At 50.5% G+C, this 16870-nt stretch overlaps 1 protein-coding gene across 5 annotated transcripts in view; it reads left to right on the top strand.

The window, feature by feature from the left end:
• The first annotated feature begins 1708 nt into the window (after positions 1 to 1708).
• EP400 (E1A binding protein p400) overlaps positions 1709 to 16870 on the top strand; it is an 82068-nt gene continuing 66906 nt past the window's right edge. For 4 of the 5 annotated variants that reach the window (XM_075534771.1, XM_075534772.1, XM_075534770.1 and 1 more), the window contains exons 1-2: positions 1709 to 1836; positions 14655 to 16037. In XM_075534771.1, the coding sequence (XP_075390886.1) occupies positions 14691 to 16037 (1347 nt within the window). In that variant the 5' untranslated portion in view covers positions 1709 to 1836; positions 14655 to 14690. The remainder of the gene's footprint in view (positions 1837 to 14654; positions 16038 to 16870) is intronic. The other variant, XM_075534769.1, reaches the window with a different exon arrangement.

The following is a 16870-nucleotide window of genomic DNA, read 5'->3' as shown; positions in this document are numbered from 1 at the left end:
ACTCTTAATTGTCCCAGTTTTCCTCTGGCATAGTGGCTCCAAGCTGGGGGCCTTGTTATTGTGAGGGGTCATTGAGTTAGTTCTGACTCATAGTCTCAACGTACAACAAAATCCTGTCTGGTTCTGTTCTCCTCACAATCATTGCTACACATGAGCCCATTGTTGGCAGGCATTATGTCAGCCCACCTCACTGATAGTCTTCCTCATTTTTTCTGACCCTCTGTGTTACCAAACATGTTGTCCCTCCTGACAACATGGCCAAAGTACATATGATGAAGTCTGGCCACCCTTGCTGCCAGGGAATATTCTAGCAGTACTTCTTCCAGGTCAAATTTTGTTCCAGCAGTCCGTGGTATACTTAAAATTCTTCACCAACACTGTCATGTGAAGACATCAAACCTACTTTGGGCTTATTCACTGTCCAGTTTGGGCATGCATATGAGGCAACTGAAAATACCATGACCATGACCAAATGAGGGCAAACTTGAGCCCGCAAAATGGCGTAAAAAAATATATATATATATATAACTTGAGCCCGCAAAATGGCGTAAAAAAATATATATACAGAGATGTTTGATGACCAGAGACCAGAGACGGGTTGAGGCAGAGGGATGCCCTCCAGGCAGGTTCTTCCCCCTTCCTGCACCCTCCCCCACAGAACCCCTTCGGCCTGCAGAACAAGGAGCTGGTGGGCAGTCTGGTTCCTTCCTGATTCCTTCCCACCTCAGCTGGAATGTTGAAAGACTGTGGACCAGATGGGTGTGCAGGGGACGCATGGGGAGGTGTGGCCAGAATGCAGGACACAGCCCTGCCAGACAAACGCCACATGGGCAGTTCCTGTGCAGCAGAATGTGACACGGACAGCACCTGGCTGAGGGGGGGGGGGGCTGTGACGAGCAGAGATTAGCTAGGAACGTGGAGTCCTGGGTGCAGGGTGAGGGCCGCTGGGCTCGGGTCACCACCCTCTCTGCACCTGGGCAGGGGGCAGGACAGGCCAACCCCGGCCCTGCGCAGCGTAGGTTTCAGTGAAAGACCCCCAGGTCTTTGCGCACCTGCTCCCCCCAGCCCCCATTTGGTAGACGGAGACTTAGGGTCTTGCCAGACGAAAATGGCATCTTTTAGAAGTACGGCAGATTTGCCCAATGCAGCGTCATTTGATTTCTTGACTGCTGCGTCTGTGGACATTGGTTGGGGATCCAACTTCAATCTTCTCCCTTTTTATCATGATGTACTTGTCGACGCCTTGGGAGGGTCATTTCTCACCCCCGTTTGTGCTTCGGGTGTGCCCCGCCTCGCCTTTCTCCCACTCCAGGAAGAGAAAGCAGCTCCGGAGGCCGCAGAGCTTGGCGTTCTGAGGGGGCGTCACGTCCCGCCCACGCCGGGCATACAGTGGGCATCAATGCGTGTGGCACGAATGGCAGTCGGTGCCGCCCTCGGTTGTGGCCGCCCAAAGTGGACAACCGCTTTAAGTCTCCTTCATTTCTCTCTTGACTGGCCCCCAACCCGGCTAACTGGCCAGCTGCCCCAGGCCGGTTGGCCGCCGACCCGCCGGGCCGCTCTAGCCCGTCGAAGTCTCGACGCTCCCCACTTCCTCGACGTCTCCCTGGCGGCCGTGGCTTCTGGCGCCCCCGTGCGGCCAGGATCGGCGCGGCCACTGCGAGAGCGCCGCCCGCCGACGCGAAGCTGCAGGAGCGGCGGAGCGCTGACCTTCCGGCTCGCCGTAGTCGCGCGCCGCGCCCTCCCCGCCTCCCGGACGCGCCGAGAGGCTGTGGCTCCGCTTCAGCGTCCCGCCTGCCGCCGGCCCCAGCGCGGCCGGAGTCGCGAGCTCTGAGGTCGGTAAGTGGGCGACTCGGGCGGCCGTGCGGGCGCTTTTCCGGTGGCCTCCGGGAACCTAGGCTGCCCGCTCCCCGCCTCCTGCCGCGTCGCGCCGGGACTAGGCCGCGGCCCGCTTTGTGCGGGGGCCCGGGCGGCAGGTCGGAGCGGCCCTGGCCTTCGCGACGGTCGGGCAGCCGCCTGCTCCCGGCGCCCTGACGTGCCTGTTACGCCCGCGTCCCCAGGAACGTTCTCGGCCGTGGCTCCGGGACGCGGGCTCGTCAGCGCCGCGGACGGGCGGCCGCTCGGGTCTTGCCGGAATAACGGGAACTCATTTCAGAGCGACATCCGAGGGGGCCCCGCGCCGTCCGGAGCGCTTGCTTAGGGTGCGGGAGGTGGGCCCGGCCGGCGGCCGACGTGAGGGGAAGTCGCCTCAGCGGGTCCTCGGCAGCCCGCCCCCCCCCCCCCCCGCCCCGGGCCGGTGACGGTCTCACGGGGACTCCAGCCCGGCGTGAATGCAGCCAGCGCGGCGCGGGAGCCGAGCCCGCCGCGGCTGCCCGAGATCGCCGCGCGCTTGCGGTTCCTCCCCGCGGAGTTTCTCCTGGTGCGTGCGTTGTTCCGTGTGTCTGTCTGTGTGTGCGCGCGTTCCCGCTTTGCCGGGGAGAACGCCGGCGGTGGATTTCTTAGGCGGCAAGGAGCCGTGGCGCTGTAGTGGAATTAACGTTGTTGGGCTGCTAGTCGCCAAGACGGCTGTTCAAACCCAGCAGGAGGAAGGTGAGGCTCGTCTGCCCCGATGGTCTTGGGGACCCGGTCCCCGAGAGTGGCGGTGAGCTCGCTGGCAGTGGTTTTTAAGGACATGGTAAGACTTGGTTTCACGTTCTGTGGCCGTTTTACCAAAAGGCTCCAGTGGCAGATGGATTTCATGTTTGGCCAAGTGAAGGATCAACGAGTTAGTGGATTGGCACACCGGCGGAAGCAATGGCTGAAAGCCTGGCAAAGTTCGTGAGGGTGGCACAGGACCGAGCAGTGCGTCGTCTGTCATACTACACGGTCTGCACCAGGAGCAGACCACACCAGGTCTCATTTGTGAGGAGCGGTTTATGGTTCTTGTACACGTAGAGGTCAGAATCAGTTCCTTATCAGACCTGCCTCATCCTTTTCAGTCTCATTGATCAGCTTGCCTGTACTCAAGTGAGTCATGCGTTTGTCGGGCTTTTCTCGCTGGGCCCTTGGACATGCTCTTTCCTCTGCCTGCCCACGCTACCCCGATCTGCGTGTCAGCAGGTCTTTGCTCAGGTGTCTACTTGTTGGTGAGAGAAAATACATCTAAATTGTTCAAAGTACTTGTCCTTGTAGAGGAGGTTTGTTTTTGTTGGCGTTTTCAAAGACTGTGCACAGACTATTTTGTTTTTGAAAACTCTTTCTTTTCATTTGGGTAGAAGTTTAAAGAAGTTAAAAAAATGGAATTGTAAAAGGTATGTCTGAATGGTTGGAAAGAACATAAAAATATGAGGGGGTACCCCTCTTCCCCCCCCCAAAAAAAATAACAACGGGGAAAATTGGTGGAGCTTTCGTAGAACGCATTTTCCTACTAGGCCAGCATCCAGCAACTCATTCTGAGCACTGCATCCAGTGGCATCGCCTGGGAAAGTTCTCTTTGGTCACATTGAATTTTTTCATAAAAGCAGTTTTGCTCAAATTTTGATTTTTGTGATGGCTGATTTAAGAGAACAGTGCGTGGCTGTGAAATTTTGTTTCCTGTTTGGGGAAAATGCCACAGAAATGTTTGTGATGTTGAACATAGCTTACAAGGACAGTACTGTGGAAAAAACTCAAGTGTACGAGTGGTTTTCTCATTTCAAAAAAGGTGAAATATCGATTGAGGACAAATCTCATTCTGTACGTCTTGTCTGTCAACTTCCCAAACAGACAAGAAATCTCAATTGGTAGCACATTTGGAGTTTGTTCCACCAGGCCAGACTGTTAATCAAGCTTTCTATTTAGAGGTTCTGAAAAGATTGTGTAACAGTGTGTGACAAAAAATGGCTGCTTTGTGGCAGATGGGGGACTGGTTTTTCCGTCAGGATAATGCACCTGCTCACGCAGTCATCTCAGTGCTCCAGTTATTGGCAAAAACAGCCTCTTCTGCCCCAGCACCTGTCTCACCTAACTCATGACTTCCTTTTGTTTTTGTGAATGAAAAGGAATATAAAAGGACATTGATTTGACTTTGTAGGAGAGGTGAAGAAAAATACAAGGGAGGTGCTGCCAACCACCCAAACAGATGAGTTTGAAAACATTTCCAAGAATGGAATCGCAGACTCGACAAATGTATTAAGTATAATGGAGAGTAGTTTGAAGGTGATAAGGCTGCTTTGTAAAAAAATTTAAATACATGGCTTTGAAAAAAATTCCAGTTTATTTTGGGTACTCCCTTGTATATGTTTTTAAAAAATTCAAGTTATCTAGAGACCGCTTCACAATTTTCTTATAGCTCCATGTTATAGATGTAACTTTTTTGTCTTAATAATTGGGATTGCATAGGGTTATTTTAAAGAGGTGTGTCCTCACAACGATTAAGGGCTTGAATGCTAACCAAAAGGTTTGAACCCCCCAGTGGCTCTGAGGGAGAAAGAGCCAGTGATTTGCTCCGGTAAAGACGAAGACAGCCCCGCAAACCCTGCGGGGCAGTTCTCCTCTGTCACATGCGGTTGTCACGAGTCGGAATGGAGGTCATTCCACCAGCTCAGACTGTTAATCACGCTTTCTATTTAAAGGTTCTGAAAAGATAGCATACCAGTGTGTGGTTTAAAAAAGGCTTGATTTGTACAGGTGGGAGACAGGACAGTTTTGCCACCATGACAATGCACCTGCTCTCCCAGCCATCTCAGTGTGCCAGTTTTTGGCAAAAAACAGCACATACAAAATCCTCCTTTGTTCATTCTTGTATCCCCAGTGCTTCAGATACAGGCCAACCTGGGAGACATCAAGGACTTGCGCCCAGACCACTGGCACCCATTTGATGTCACCTAACACTACTGTGGAAGGAATTCTGGTGGTGCTATGGGTTAGGCATTGGGTTGCTAGCCCACTACAAGGTTGGCACTTCAAATCCATCCTCTCCTCCATGGGAAAAACATGAGGCTATTTGCTCCTGGAATATTGACAAAGACAGTCTCGAAAACCCTACGGGGTAGTTCTCTGCCTTTTGAGTTGGAATCAACAGAGGGCAGTGGTTCTCTGCCTGTTCAAGAGCAAAGCACTCCTAGTCGTCCCTGTTGCCTCCAGCTGGTCTTTGCTTGGAAGCATTCTCACTAGCATGCGTGCCCTCCTGACCCTCCCTTCCAGTTCTTAGCTTGCAAAAAACGTGTCCTTACTGTTCTTTGTTTTTTAAATCATTTTATTGGGGGCTCATACAACTCTTATCACAATCATTTGTACATTCGTTGGCCTCATCATCCTCAAAACCTTTGCTGTTCACTGAAGCTCCTGGCATCAGCTCCTCATTTTCCCCCTCCCTTCCCGCTCCCCCCATGAACCCTTGATAATTTATAAATTATTATTTTGTCATATCTTACACTGTCCAATGTCTCCCTTCACTCTCTTTTCTGTTGTCCATCCCCCAGGGAGGAGGTTATTTGTAGATCCTTATAATCAGTTACCCCTTTCTACCCCACCCTTCCTCCACCCTCCTGGTATCATCACTCTCACCACTGGTCCTGAAGGGATCATCCACCCTGGATTCCCTGTTTCCAGTCCTATCTGTACCAGTATACCTCCTCTGGTCTAGCCAGATTTGTAAGTTAGAATTGGGATCATGATAGTGGGTGGGGAGGAAGCATTTAGGAACTAGAGGAAAGTTGTATGTTTCGTCTTTGCTACATTGCACCCTGACTGGCTCGTCTCCTCCCCGAGACCCTTCTGTAAGGGGATGTCCAGTTGCCTACAGATGGGCTTTGGATCCCCACTCCACACTCCCCCTCATTCACAATGATAGGATTTTTTTGTTTTTGATGCCTGATACCTGATCCCTTCGATACCTCGTGATCACACAGGCTGGTGTGCTTCTTCCATGTGGGCTTTGTTGCTTCTGAGCCTGATGGCCACTTGTTTATTTGCAAGCATTTAAGACCCCCAGATGTTGTATCTTTTGACAGCCGGACACCATCAGCCTTTCTTCACCACTTTTGCTTATGCACACATTTGTCTTCAGCGATCTTGTCGGGAAGGTGTGCATCATGGAATGCCAATTTAATAGAACAAAGTGTTATTGCATTGAGTAAGTACTTGAGTGGAAGTCCAATGTCCATCTGCTGCCTTAATACTATTCCTATAAACATATGCACGTAGGGTGATTTCCCTACCATCCTATATAAATATATTTACGTATGCACATGCCTGTATTTAGACCTCTATAAAATCCCTTGTCCTTCTAGTTCTTTCCTATTGTCCCACTATCATGCTCAGTCTTCATTTGGGTTTCAATAATTTCTCGGTTACATTGCCCTTGCTGAATCCCTACCAAGCCTCACACACACCCCTTGCCACTGATTTTGGATCACTTGTTGCTCCCTCATCCCTGGTTTGGTCAACACCACCTCCTTTCCCCCACAACCCCCTCTCCCATGTCCCCCAGGAACCATCGGTCCCGTAGTCTTTTCCTCCCGACTTTTCTTCCAGTCGGTCTTATCTAGATAGGTCTGCGGAGATGATAACAATATGCACAAAAACAAGACAGCAAAACCAAGCAACAGAAGAAAACAACAACAACAAAAAGTCAGTGACAAAAACACAACAACAAAAAAGAAAAGCTTGTAGTTAGTTCAAGGACTGTTTGTTGGCCTTTAGGAGTGTTTTTCAGTCGAGTCTGATGGTGTGCCAAGCCCTGACCCCAAAGACTATTATTAGTATTCTCTGGGGATTTTGTTGCTCTGTTTCCCTTGCTGTTCTGTTGCACGCCCTTAGTGTTTTATCTCGGTGTGGTGGGGTCAGATCGGGTAGAATTCCCACATGTGTCTCCAGTGTTTCCCCTGTAAGGCTCTGGTTCAGTGAGGGATATAGTATCTCATAGTGGAGCCGGCCATATGGTCTTCTCTGTGGATTGGCTGCTCTGAGGGGGAATATCATCTTTAAGGCTTGGTGGGCCAGGATGTGCTCCACTCTCTTCCTCCCCCTTTATTTGCTCCCGTGTGTTCTGACCAGACATGTCCCTCTCCCTGAGCTGCAGCTTCAGTGCTGTCCTCTGAAATAAATTCTTGTGGGAGGAGGGGCAGGTGTCCACATAGTTGGGATTGGGGCTGGGCGTCCGTACTGTTCTGTTACCATTTACCACTACCCAGTTTCTCCAAGGGACTTCAGTGAGGTTTTGCTGCCCACCACTGTTCCAAGCCAGCTCCCAGTGGTCCCCCACTAAACCCTCAGTAGCATCCTTTGACCCCTAACCATCCTTGTCCCCACCTGCCAACACACCCCAGATATTAACTTCTCAGCTGCATCTTTGGCCCCCTCCACCACTTCTGTGTGACTGAAAAGACAAATCCTCTCATCCGCCTGCTGAGACTCAACCCTCTAGTGTGCCTTGGCTGTTTCTCTCCTACCCTACACTTCCCCGTGGCTGCTCCTCACTGCCTTCACAGCCCCGGCGGTGCCTCCTGCCTCTCACTCGCAGTGTCCCCAGGACCACCTCCCTGGTCCCCGAGCTCCTCTTGTTTGCTCTCCACACGGTAGAACAAATTTCGCGTCCAATAGTGGCCTTTCTTCTCATCTCCATCAAAAACCAAAGCCTAAGTTTGTGCCTGGTTTGAGGCCCCTGTAAGCAGTACCCTCTTCCTTCTCCACTTGGTGCTGCCCTCATTCTTCACACACACACACACACCCTTGCAGGAAAAAGCTTTGAGAGGCAGCTTGCTCCTCTAGCTTTGCCCCTGTGTCCGACGTGGCATCCACCTGTCTGCTTACTGCTTGACGAGTAGCCTCACTCCTCCCCCGGGGAGAAAGCCTCTTTTCTTTATTCTTAATCCTCAGTGTTTCAGATACAGGCCACCCTGGGAGACATCAAGGGCTTGGCCCAAGACTGGCAACAAAGCAAATCTCCCGATAAAACGAGCCAGTCACATGAAGGCCTGGGTTTTCCAATGCATATGAAAGTGATGTTGCCTCTGCTAGTGTCTGTTATACAGTGTACAATGCATGAGGGAAAAGTTGGAAATATTTTGAGAGTAGCCAGATTGGAAGAGAGACACGAAAGGAGCACACACTGGGAAAACGGTGCAGACAGACGTGCTCCATTTGTAAGAAACGCTCCACTCTCAGAGTGCAACAGAGTGACGCCCAATGAGATGGAGTGGTAGCACCAAGGTGGTCCAGGCTGTGTTTTGGGGGGGCGGCTCTGCGAGCATGTGGTGGTGTCTTCTTGAGGGCCAGCTTCAGGTTCTGACTTCCTTTTTTCTTTTCGGAAACTATCTCCAGGTAGACTTCAGTCTGTAGACTTGGGCCGCTCTTGGGTCCTGGACAGTTCTCAGCTGTTGCCAGGTTTGCTTGCTCTCATCCTTGGTGTCTGTCCCTCCAGCTGAAGCTATGCGCAGGGTTCTCTTCAAGCTTCTCAGTTTTCCTCCACATTGGCCAGCTTTCTCCTGTACCGGCTTTCTCTCTGCAAAGAACCAGTGACTCACTCAGCTCTCTGAGGGAGAACTCTTCTTCCTCCATTTGTCTTACTCTGTGCAGTGTGCTGTTTATCTCAGATGGAGTCACATTGGCTGCTAACCCAAGTTGGGTAGGGGAAGGTCAAGGCTGGCTGCTCCCATACAGACTTACAGCTTTGGAAACACAGTGAGCCAGAGTCCACTCGAGGACAATGGGTTAGTAGGTTTGGGTACAGTTTTTAAACAGGTGTTTTATTTTTAACATTTCACCTGGTGGTTTCCATATTCCCTGCTTTTGACTCACTACTATTCCTTCTTGTTTCAGATGCACTTTCTTCCCTCCTGTTACCCCTTTAGGAACTCTGCTGTGTTTGCTCTAAGGCCCTCCCAGGGGTTTCGGTTTTGCACATAGCCCCTTCTCGACCCCCTTCACTATTTTAAAGAAGTCAGTCCCGTGGTTCAGTGCTCATCTGTGCTATGGGGAAAGATGTGACACTCTGCTTCTGGAAAAATGTACAGCTTAGGAAACTACCCCGTGGGGTAGTTGAACTCCTTCTTGCAGGGTCACGATGATTCAGAATTGATTGGATGGAAGGGAGTTTGGTGTGAGCGCTGGTGAGACCGTGATTGAAGCACTCTGGGAGAATGTTGAGGCGTCGGCCGCTGTAAAGATTTCAGCATTAGAAACCCTGTGGGGCGGTTTAGTTCTGTCCTGTAAGGCTGACGTGGGTCAGAACCAACTTAACAGACATGGGTTTGATTTAGGTCATACAGTTTGGCCTCAGCTGCTACCTTTAAAAAGATGACCATTCAAAACCCACCAGCTGCTCTGTGGGAGAAAGATGAGGCTGTCTGCTCCAGTAAAGATTTTCAGCCATAGAAATCCTGTGAGACATTTCTCCTCTTGAGTCCTACAGGGTCCTATGAGTCAGAATCACCTTGCCGGCTATGGGTTTGGGTGTACTTATATTGATTTGTTTCAGTGCTTGTCTTGTGTGGGAATTGATTTTTTCCCTTTGTGAGGGAGTTTGTAGCTGTCTCTCCCCACTTCGTGACAGGTTGGGTTTTTCCTATTTTGGGGCTCCCATGGTCCAGAGCTGGTGACAGTCTTAGCTTTGGTCCAGGTGTATGCCTAGACCTGCTTCTTCCCTCTTCCATTGGCAGTTACAGGCACTGTGTTAGTCTCTTGTGACAAGTAGGGAAGCAGAGAGTTCCTGCCCTTGTGTCTACTCAGGGCGACTCTCAGTCACACTAGAGGGAGGGATGTGTGCTCCTGGTACCTGTACCCACTAGAATGCTGATCCTGGGTGCTTTTATTCTGGATCCAACTTGCTTTGGACCAATAGTATCACCCTAGTTGTGGTTTTTACCTCATTTCTAGTCAACAGAAGGTTTTATCTTGTTTTTCTTCATTATAATTTGTAAGGGTAGCATTTCAAAATCACTTAAGTTTAGCGTGAAAGAGAAGGTCTTGTATTTCCTTTGCAATTTTTCAAAAGCTGGTTTTGTTGCTGCTGCTTTTTTTGTTTTGTTTTAATTGTTTTTATTAGGGCTCATACAACTCTTATCCCAATCCATATATACATCAGTTGTGTAAAGCACATCTGTACATTCATTGCCCTCATCATTCTCAAAACATTTGCTATTTAAGCCCTTGGCATCAGGTCCTCATTTTTTCCCCTCCCTCCCCGCTCTCCCCTCCCTCATGAGCCCTTGATAATTTATAAATTATTATTTTGTCATATCTTGCCCTGTCCAACGTCTCCCTTCACTCACTTTTCTATTGTCCGTCCCCCAGGGAGGAGGTCACATGTAGATCCTTGTAATCGGTTCCCCCTTTCCAACCCACTCTCCGTCTACCCTCCCAGTATTACCACTCACACTGCTGATCCTGAAGGGATCATCTACCTTGGATTTCCTGTGTTTCCAGTTCCTATCTCTACTACTGTACATCCTCAGGTCTAGGCAGACTTGCAAGGTAGAGTTCAGATCGTCATAGTGGGGGCTGGGGTAGGGAGGAAGTATTTAGAAACTAGAGGAAAGTTGTAATTTTCATCGGTGCTGCATCGCACCTTGACTGGCTCATCTCCTCCCTTAGACCCCTCTGCAAGGGGATCTCCAGTGGCCGACAAATGGGCTTTGGGTCTCTACTCTGCCCTTCCCCCTTCATTCACTATGGTAAGATTTGTTTGTTCTGATGATCCCTTATACCTGATCCCTTCAAAACCTCGTGATCGCACAGGCTGGTGTGCTTCTTCCATGTGGGCTTTGTTGCTTCTGAGCTAGATGGCCACTTGTTTACCTTCACGCCTTTAAGACCCCATACGCTATACCTTTTGATAGCCGGGCACCATCAGCTTTCTTCACCACATTTGCTTATGCACCCATTTGTCCTCAGCAATCGTATCATGGAGGTGTGCACCCAATGATATGATTTTTTTTGTTCTTTGATGTCTGATAACTGATCCCTTCGGCACCTCGTGATCACACAGGCTGTTGTGTTCTTCCATGTGGGATTTGTTGCTTCTGAGCTAGATGGCCGCTTGTTTTTCTTCAAGCTTTTAAGACCCCAGACGCTATATTGTTTGATAGCCGGGCACCATCAGCTTTCTTCACCACATTCGCTTATTTACCCGCTGTGTCTTCAGCGGTTGTGTCTGGAAGGTGAGTATCATAGAATGCCAATTTAATAGAACAAAGTATTCTTTTTTTTAGATCATTTTATTGGGGGCTCATACAACTCTTATCACAATCCATCCATACATCAATTGTGTAAAGCACGTTTGTACATTCATTTCCCTCATCATTCTCAAAATATTTGCTCTCCACTTAAGCTCTTTGCATCAAGTCCTCTTTTTCCCCTCCCTCATGAACCCTTGATAATTTATAAATTAGTATTTTGTCATATCTTACCCTGTCCGACGTCTCCCTTCACCCCCTTTTCTGTTGGCCTTCCCCCAGGGAGGAGGTCACATGTAGATCCGTGTAGAACAAAGTATTCTTGCATTGAGGGTGTACTTGAGTGGCGGTCCAATGTCCTTCTGCTACCTTAATACTAAACCTATAAATATAGGCACATAGATCTATTTCCCCATCCTCATATATAAATATATTTGCATATGTACGTATCTTTATCTAGACCTCTAAATGCCATTTGCCTCCCAGCTCTTTCCTCTATTTCCCTTGACTTTCCTCCTGTCCCACTGTCATGCTCTGTCCCCACCTGGGTTTCAGCAGTACCTCTTCGTTACATTACCCTTGATCATGCCCTACCAGGCCTCCCACACCCACCTCACCACCAATTTGGATCACTTGTTGTTCCTTTGTCCCTGGGTTTGTTAACACCACTTCCTTTCCCCACACCTCCCTCTATCCCATGTCTCCCCGGAACTGTCGGTCCAGTTGTTTTTCCTCCAGATTGTTCATCCAGCCTATCTTATTTAGACAGACCTGCGGAGATAATAATATGCACAAAAAACAAGACAGAGCAAAACCAAGCAACAATATTCAGCAAAACAACAAGAACAAACCACTGACAAAGAACAAAACCAAACACAACAAGAAAGAAAAGCTTGTAGTTAGTTCAAGGATCGTTTGTTGGGTTTTTTTTTTTTTTTTTAATTTACACATAGTAATACCCATTTGGGGGGGAGAGACTTTTCTGAGGATTATGGCAAAACCACTACCACCAACTAAACCAGCAGCTGTCCAGTAGACTCTGACCCTATAGGACAAAGTAGAACTGCTCCAGAAGGTTTCCAAGGCTCTACATCTTTTTTTTTAATTAATTTTTTGTTGGCACCTAGTCCTCAAATCATACACTTCAATAGTTCAGTCATATCAAGAATTGTACAATCATTATCACAATCAGTCTTAGAACACCCTCCCCCATGGGTTGTATAATTACACATCAGTTCTAGTGCTCCCTTCCTCCTCCCACCTTCATTGTGTACTCCTGAAATCCTGTCACTCTCCCTATCTCCCACCGCTACCCCTACATCCCCTATAAACCCTTGCATCAGTTATTATCTCGGCATCCTCCTCTTCTGTGCTTCACAAACTGGGAAACCCAATAGAAACAATAAAAACAAAATTGAAATCAAGTGGTAGGGATAAAATAATAATATAAAGATAAAAATACAAATAATAAACAAGAAAGAAAAGACCACCCTCAATATTTAAAAAGTCAGGGAAGAAATTTTTGCCATGGAACACTCATGAGATACTTGTACCTAGAATAAATTCAGGTTGGGTCAATAGGGAGGTCAGCTGACCAAGAATAAAGTTCGATCCACCATAATCAAGATTACAGTGATCTCTGTCTGATAGTAAGGCTGTTCGAGACCCTGGCCTGGGACTAGTGGGGTCTAACTAGTTACTTTCAGTGGCTTAATCTATGTAGTTACTCTGCAGATGATTTTGGGCTCCCACTGTCCTCCATAGCCTTCTACTGATTTATTTTAGCTGATACTATTCCCTTCGTCATATTTGAATTTTGGTGTTGTCATCTTTGGATCACACAAGCTGGTGTACTTCTTCCATGTGGATTTAGTTGACTCCTCACTTAGATGGCTGCTTGTTTGAATACCAGCCTTTAAGACCCCACACAGTATTCTCATTGATAGCCAGGCACCATCTGCTTTCTTCACCACATTTTGTTGTATCACCCTTATTTTCAGTGATTATTTCATGAAGGTGAGTATCGAGTGGGGCCATGTTATCAGAACCAACTCTTTTTGGATCGGGGCGAGAGTTCAGTAGGAGCCCAGAATCTATCTGTATGTCCACGGGATGGGATATGCACGACTCAGGCTTACTTTGGTGGCTGTAATATGAAAAAATTAAAACCCCTTAAGACCAACTATACCAATAACAGCAACAAACGGAAAAAAGAAAGAACCCTCCCAAAACAACAACAAAAAACCAAGCTAAAGTCAGGAAAGCAAAAACCCATAGAAACAAAAACTTAGAGCATTGTCAATCATCCCCTGGGGTATAAGGCAGTTGTACTGATAACACAGTATGACACAGCCCTGTCACACTGCTCTCCGGATGCTGTCGTTATGGGGTAAATTTCCACCTTGAGCCACAACTCATAAGTGGTTGACCTACACAGTTTCATCTCACATTCGATTGTGCTCTGTGTGCTCTAAGTGAGGGGACTGGTGCCAGGGGGCCTTCCTGGATCAGTTCTTCCAAGTGCAGATCCCTGCCCAGCAGACCAAAACCTGCCCTGACACTGCGAGGGGGGCTTTGAGGTACTACATAAGTGGTGATTCTAGTCCCTTTCCACTGGACACCAAGTCTGGGGTTCCCCCCAAGGTCCAATGACCACCACTTCCATAGTCCCAAGTTGGCCACTCTCTACTTCCTCTGTCATCCAAGTACCACAGTCCCCGGTCCAAGGGTGCAGGCAGCTTTGAGGCAGGGCTCAGTTCATTCAGCCGGCCCTTTATGTTAAGTCCTTCTGGTGTAGCCCCTGCGTTATGCAAGGCTATGAATCTTTATAGTGCAGGTGACCTGGCCTCTTCTTTCTCCCACAGAGCCATTGGTGGGTTTGAACCTCATATCTTTGAGTTAGTAGCCCACTGCTCAACTACTATGGTCCAGGGCTTCCTTTCACCAATACACAAAGCTGCGACTTTACCGCAGCCAGAAAACAAAGCTGTTTCTTAGCCCAGCAGCATCCTGACTGGCTGTCAAGCAACCAGACCGTCGGAGTCCTGGGATCTGGGGGCTGTGATTGCATTCCTGTTTGCAGGCTGGATGCTCCTGGGCCATGCAGGGGCTGTGCTTAGGTGAACGCTGTGGGCAGGATACCCATCAGGGACATCGGAACTCTTTGAGGGTGCAGGTTCCAGAAAGCCCAGGGCAGTGAGTCATGTGAGCCGGGCTGGTAGCACTCTCTTCCGTGTTCTGTGCTGACTTTCCCCTAGCAGCCACAATGGTATCTGCACCTCAGCCCCTGAGAGTAACAGTGGGACCTGCCCTGTTACAGTGGAAGGGATGGCAGCACGTGTCCCTGAGAGCTGCTACTCACTGTTAGTCAGTGGAGGACTGTACCCTAGCCTGGGTTCGGGGGTGGGTGTCTCTGAGCTGTGCTTTCTCCTGTGCATCTGATGTGATTGGTGAGCTGTTGCTTCAAGGGGGCCACGCTCCACTTAAGCCTCCAGTAACTTGATTTCCACTCTGATTTCCTAGGACGGCGTGAACTTGGATAGACAAGGGGGGGCGACGATGCACCATGGCGGCGGCCCCCCGAGTGCCCAGCACCCGTTGCAGCGGGCCCGCTCCTTCCCTGGTGGCAGCGAGGCTGAGGAGCAGCAGCCCCACTCCAGTCTGCCCCAGTCCCCGGCCCCGGCCTTCGCCCCGTCCCCCAGCCCATCTGCACCCCAATCGCCTGGGTACCAGATCCAGCAGCTGATAAGCAGGAGCCCAGTGGGCCCAGTGAGCGGGCAGACCGTGAACATTGCCCTGCAGAACGTGGGTCCTGTGGTGGGGGGCGGCCCGCAGATTACGCTGGCACCACTGCCGCTGCCCAGCCCCACCTCACCCGGCTTCCAGTTCAGCACGCAGCAGAGGCGGTTCGAACATGGCTCCCCATCCTACATCCAGGTCACCTCGCCGCTATCCCAGCAGGTGCAAAGCCAGAGCCCCACCCAGCCCAGCCCTGGGCCGGGCCAAGCCTTGCAGAATGTGCGGGCCAGCACCTCAGGTCCCGGACTGGGCCTGTGCAGTGGTAGCCCCACCGGTGGCTTTGTCGATGCCAGTGTGCTGGTGCGACAGATCAGCTTGAGCCCATCCAGTGGTGGGCACTTTGTATTTCAGGAGGGGGCTGGTCTCAGCCAATTGACTCCAGGCCCACAGGTGCAGCTGCAGCATGGGGGCCCGCCTGTCACTGCGCGGGAACGCAGACTGTCTCAGCCTCACGCACAGTCAGGAGGCACCATCCACCATCTGGGGCCCCAGAGCCCAGCAGCGGGTGGCAGCAGCATGCAGCCCCTGGGCAGCCCCGGGCACCTGGCCACGGCCAGCCTGCCACCCCAGCTCAGCAGCCTGATCCAAGGGCAGCTGATGCAGCAGCAGCAGGTGCTCCAGGGTCAGCAGCTGAGCCGCCCACTGGGCTTCGAGAGGGCGCCCAGCGTGCTCCTGCCGAGTGGGGGCGGGTCCTCGGCCTTCAGCATGACTTCCCCACCCCCGCCCACCAGCCCCTCCAGGACCTCGGGGCCACCAGGTCTGTCTAGCCTCCCGCTCACGTCTGCAGTCGGCCCCGGAGTGAGGAAGACACCCAAGAAGCTGGAGGAGATCCCCCCGGCGTCTCCGGAGATGGCTCAGCTGCGGAAGCAGTGCCTGGACTTCCACTACAAGGAGATGGACGTGCTCAAAGAGACCTTCAAGGAATACTTGATGGAGCTGTTCTTCCTGCAGCACCTGCAGGGGAATATGATGGACTTCCTGGCGTTTAAGAAGAAGCACTATGCTCCACTGCAGGCCTACCTCAGACAGAACGATCTGGACCTTGAAGAGGAGGAGGAAGAGGAGGAGGAGGAGGAAGAGGAGAAGTCAGAAGTCATCAACGATGAGGTATGTGCTCTGTGGTTGCGTGGTCCAGTGGGTGGGTGCCAGGCAGGGCCGTCTGTGCAGCAGTTACTGAGGCGACAGGGCTCTTCCTTCAGTGTTGATTTCATAAGGATTGGGACCAGGAGTCAACGGACATAATGCGGTGTTAGCACTTTCCCTTCTTGGATAGGAAGGACCTATTTCAGGAGAGTGGTGTGCTGGGAGGAAGATCAATAATGGTGCCATGGTTAGAGGTTGTTAAAACCCAGATCTTTTCCTGTAGAACCAGGAACTCATCCAAGCTCAGAGCGAGTCTGTGCCTCCGCTTTCCCCTCCAGTCTCACAAATAACTCCACATTCACTGCCATCGAGTCAGCTCCAACTCAGAGCAACCTTACTGGACAGGGTAGAACTGCCCGTGTGTTTTCAAGGCTGCATATCTTTGCAGAAGTAGAAAGCCTCACTCACCTCTCTCCAGAGAAGCAGCTAGTGGTTTCGAACTATTGGATTTGCGGAACTGCTACGCTACCAGGCCTCGTGGCTAGTGTGGGAGGGTGGATACCAGCTGAGATTCTGACAGTGTCTGCAGGACCATGTGTGAGCTCCTGGCAGATGGATCTCTGAAGTGAGACGGGGTGTGTAGGCCCATTTGACTGGTGTTCCCTGCTCAGCTTTTAGATAGGCCTGCCCAAAGCCAGGAATTTAAATCTCTGGCTTTTCTGAGCACACCAGCCACCTTCAGCACACACAAGGCTGCTGGTGTGGTGCCTGCTGAGTATCGGAACCCTGTGGAGCTGCTCTGAGGGGCTCTTCCCAGACAGATAGCAACCTTGGACCCCTGTGAGCACTCTCGCCCT

Source organism: Tenrec ecaudatus, chromosome 16 (genome assembly GCF_050624435.1).
Source record: "Tenrec ecaudatus isolate mTenEca1 chromosome 16, mTenEca1.hap1, whole genome shotgun sequence".
NCBI classification, from domain to species: domain Eukaryota; kingdom Metazoa; phylum Chordata; class Mammalia; order Afrosoricida; family Tenrecidae; genus Tenrec; species Tenrec ecaudatus.
Note: the sequence above shows the minus strand (reverse complement) of the source record. Positions and strands in the feature narration are given on the sequence as shown.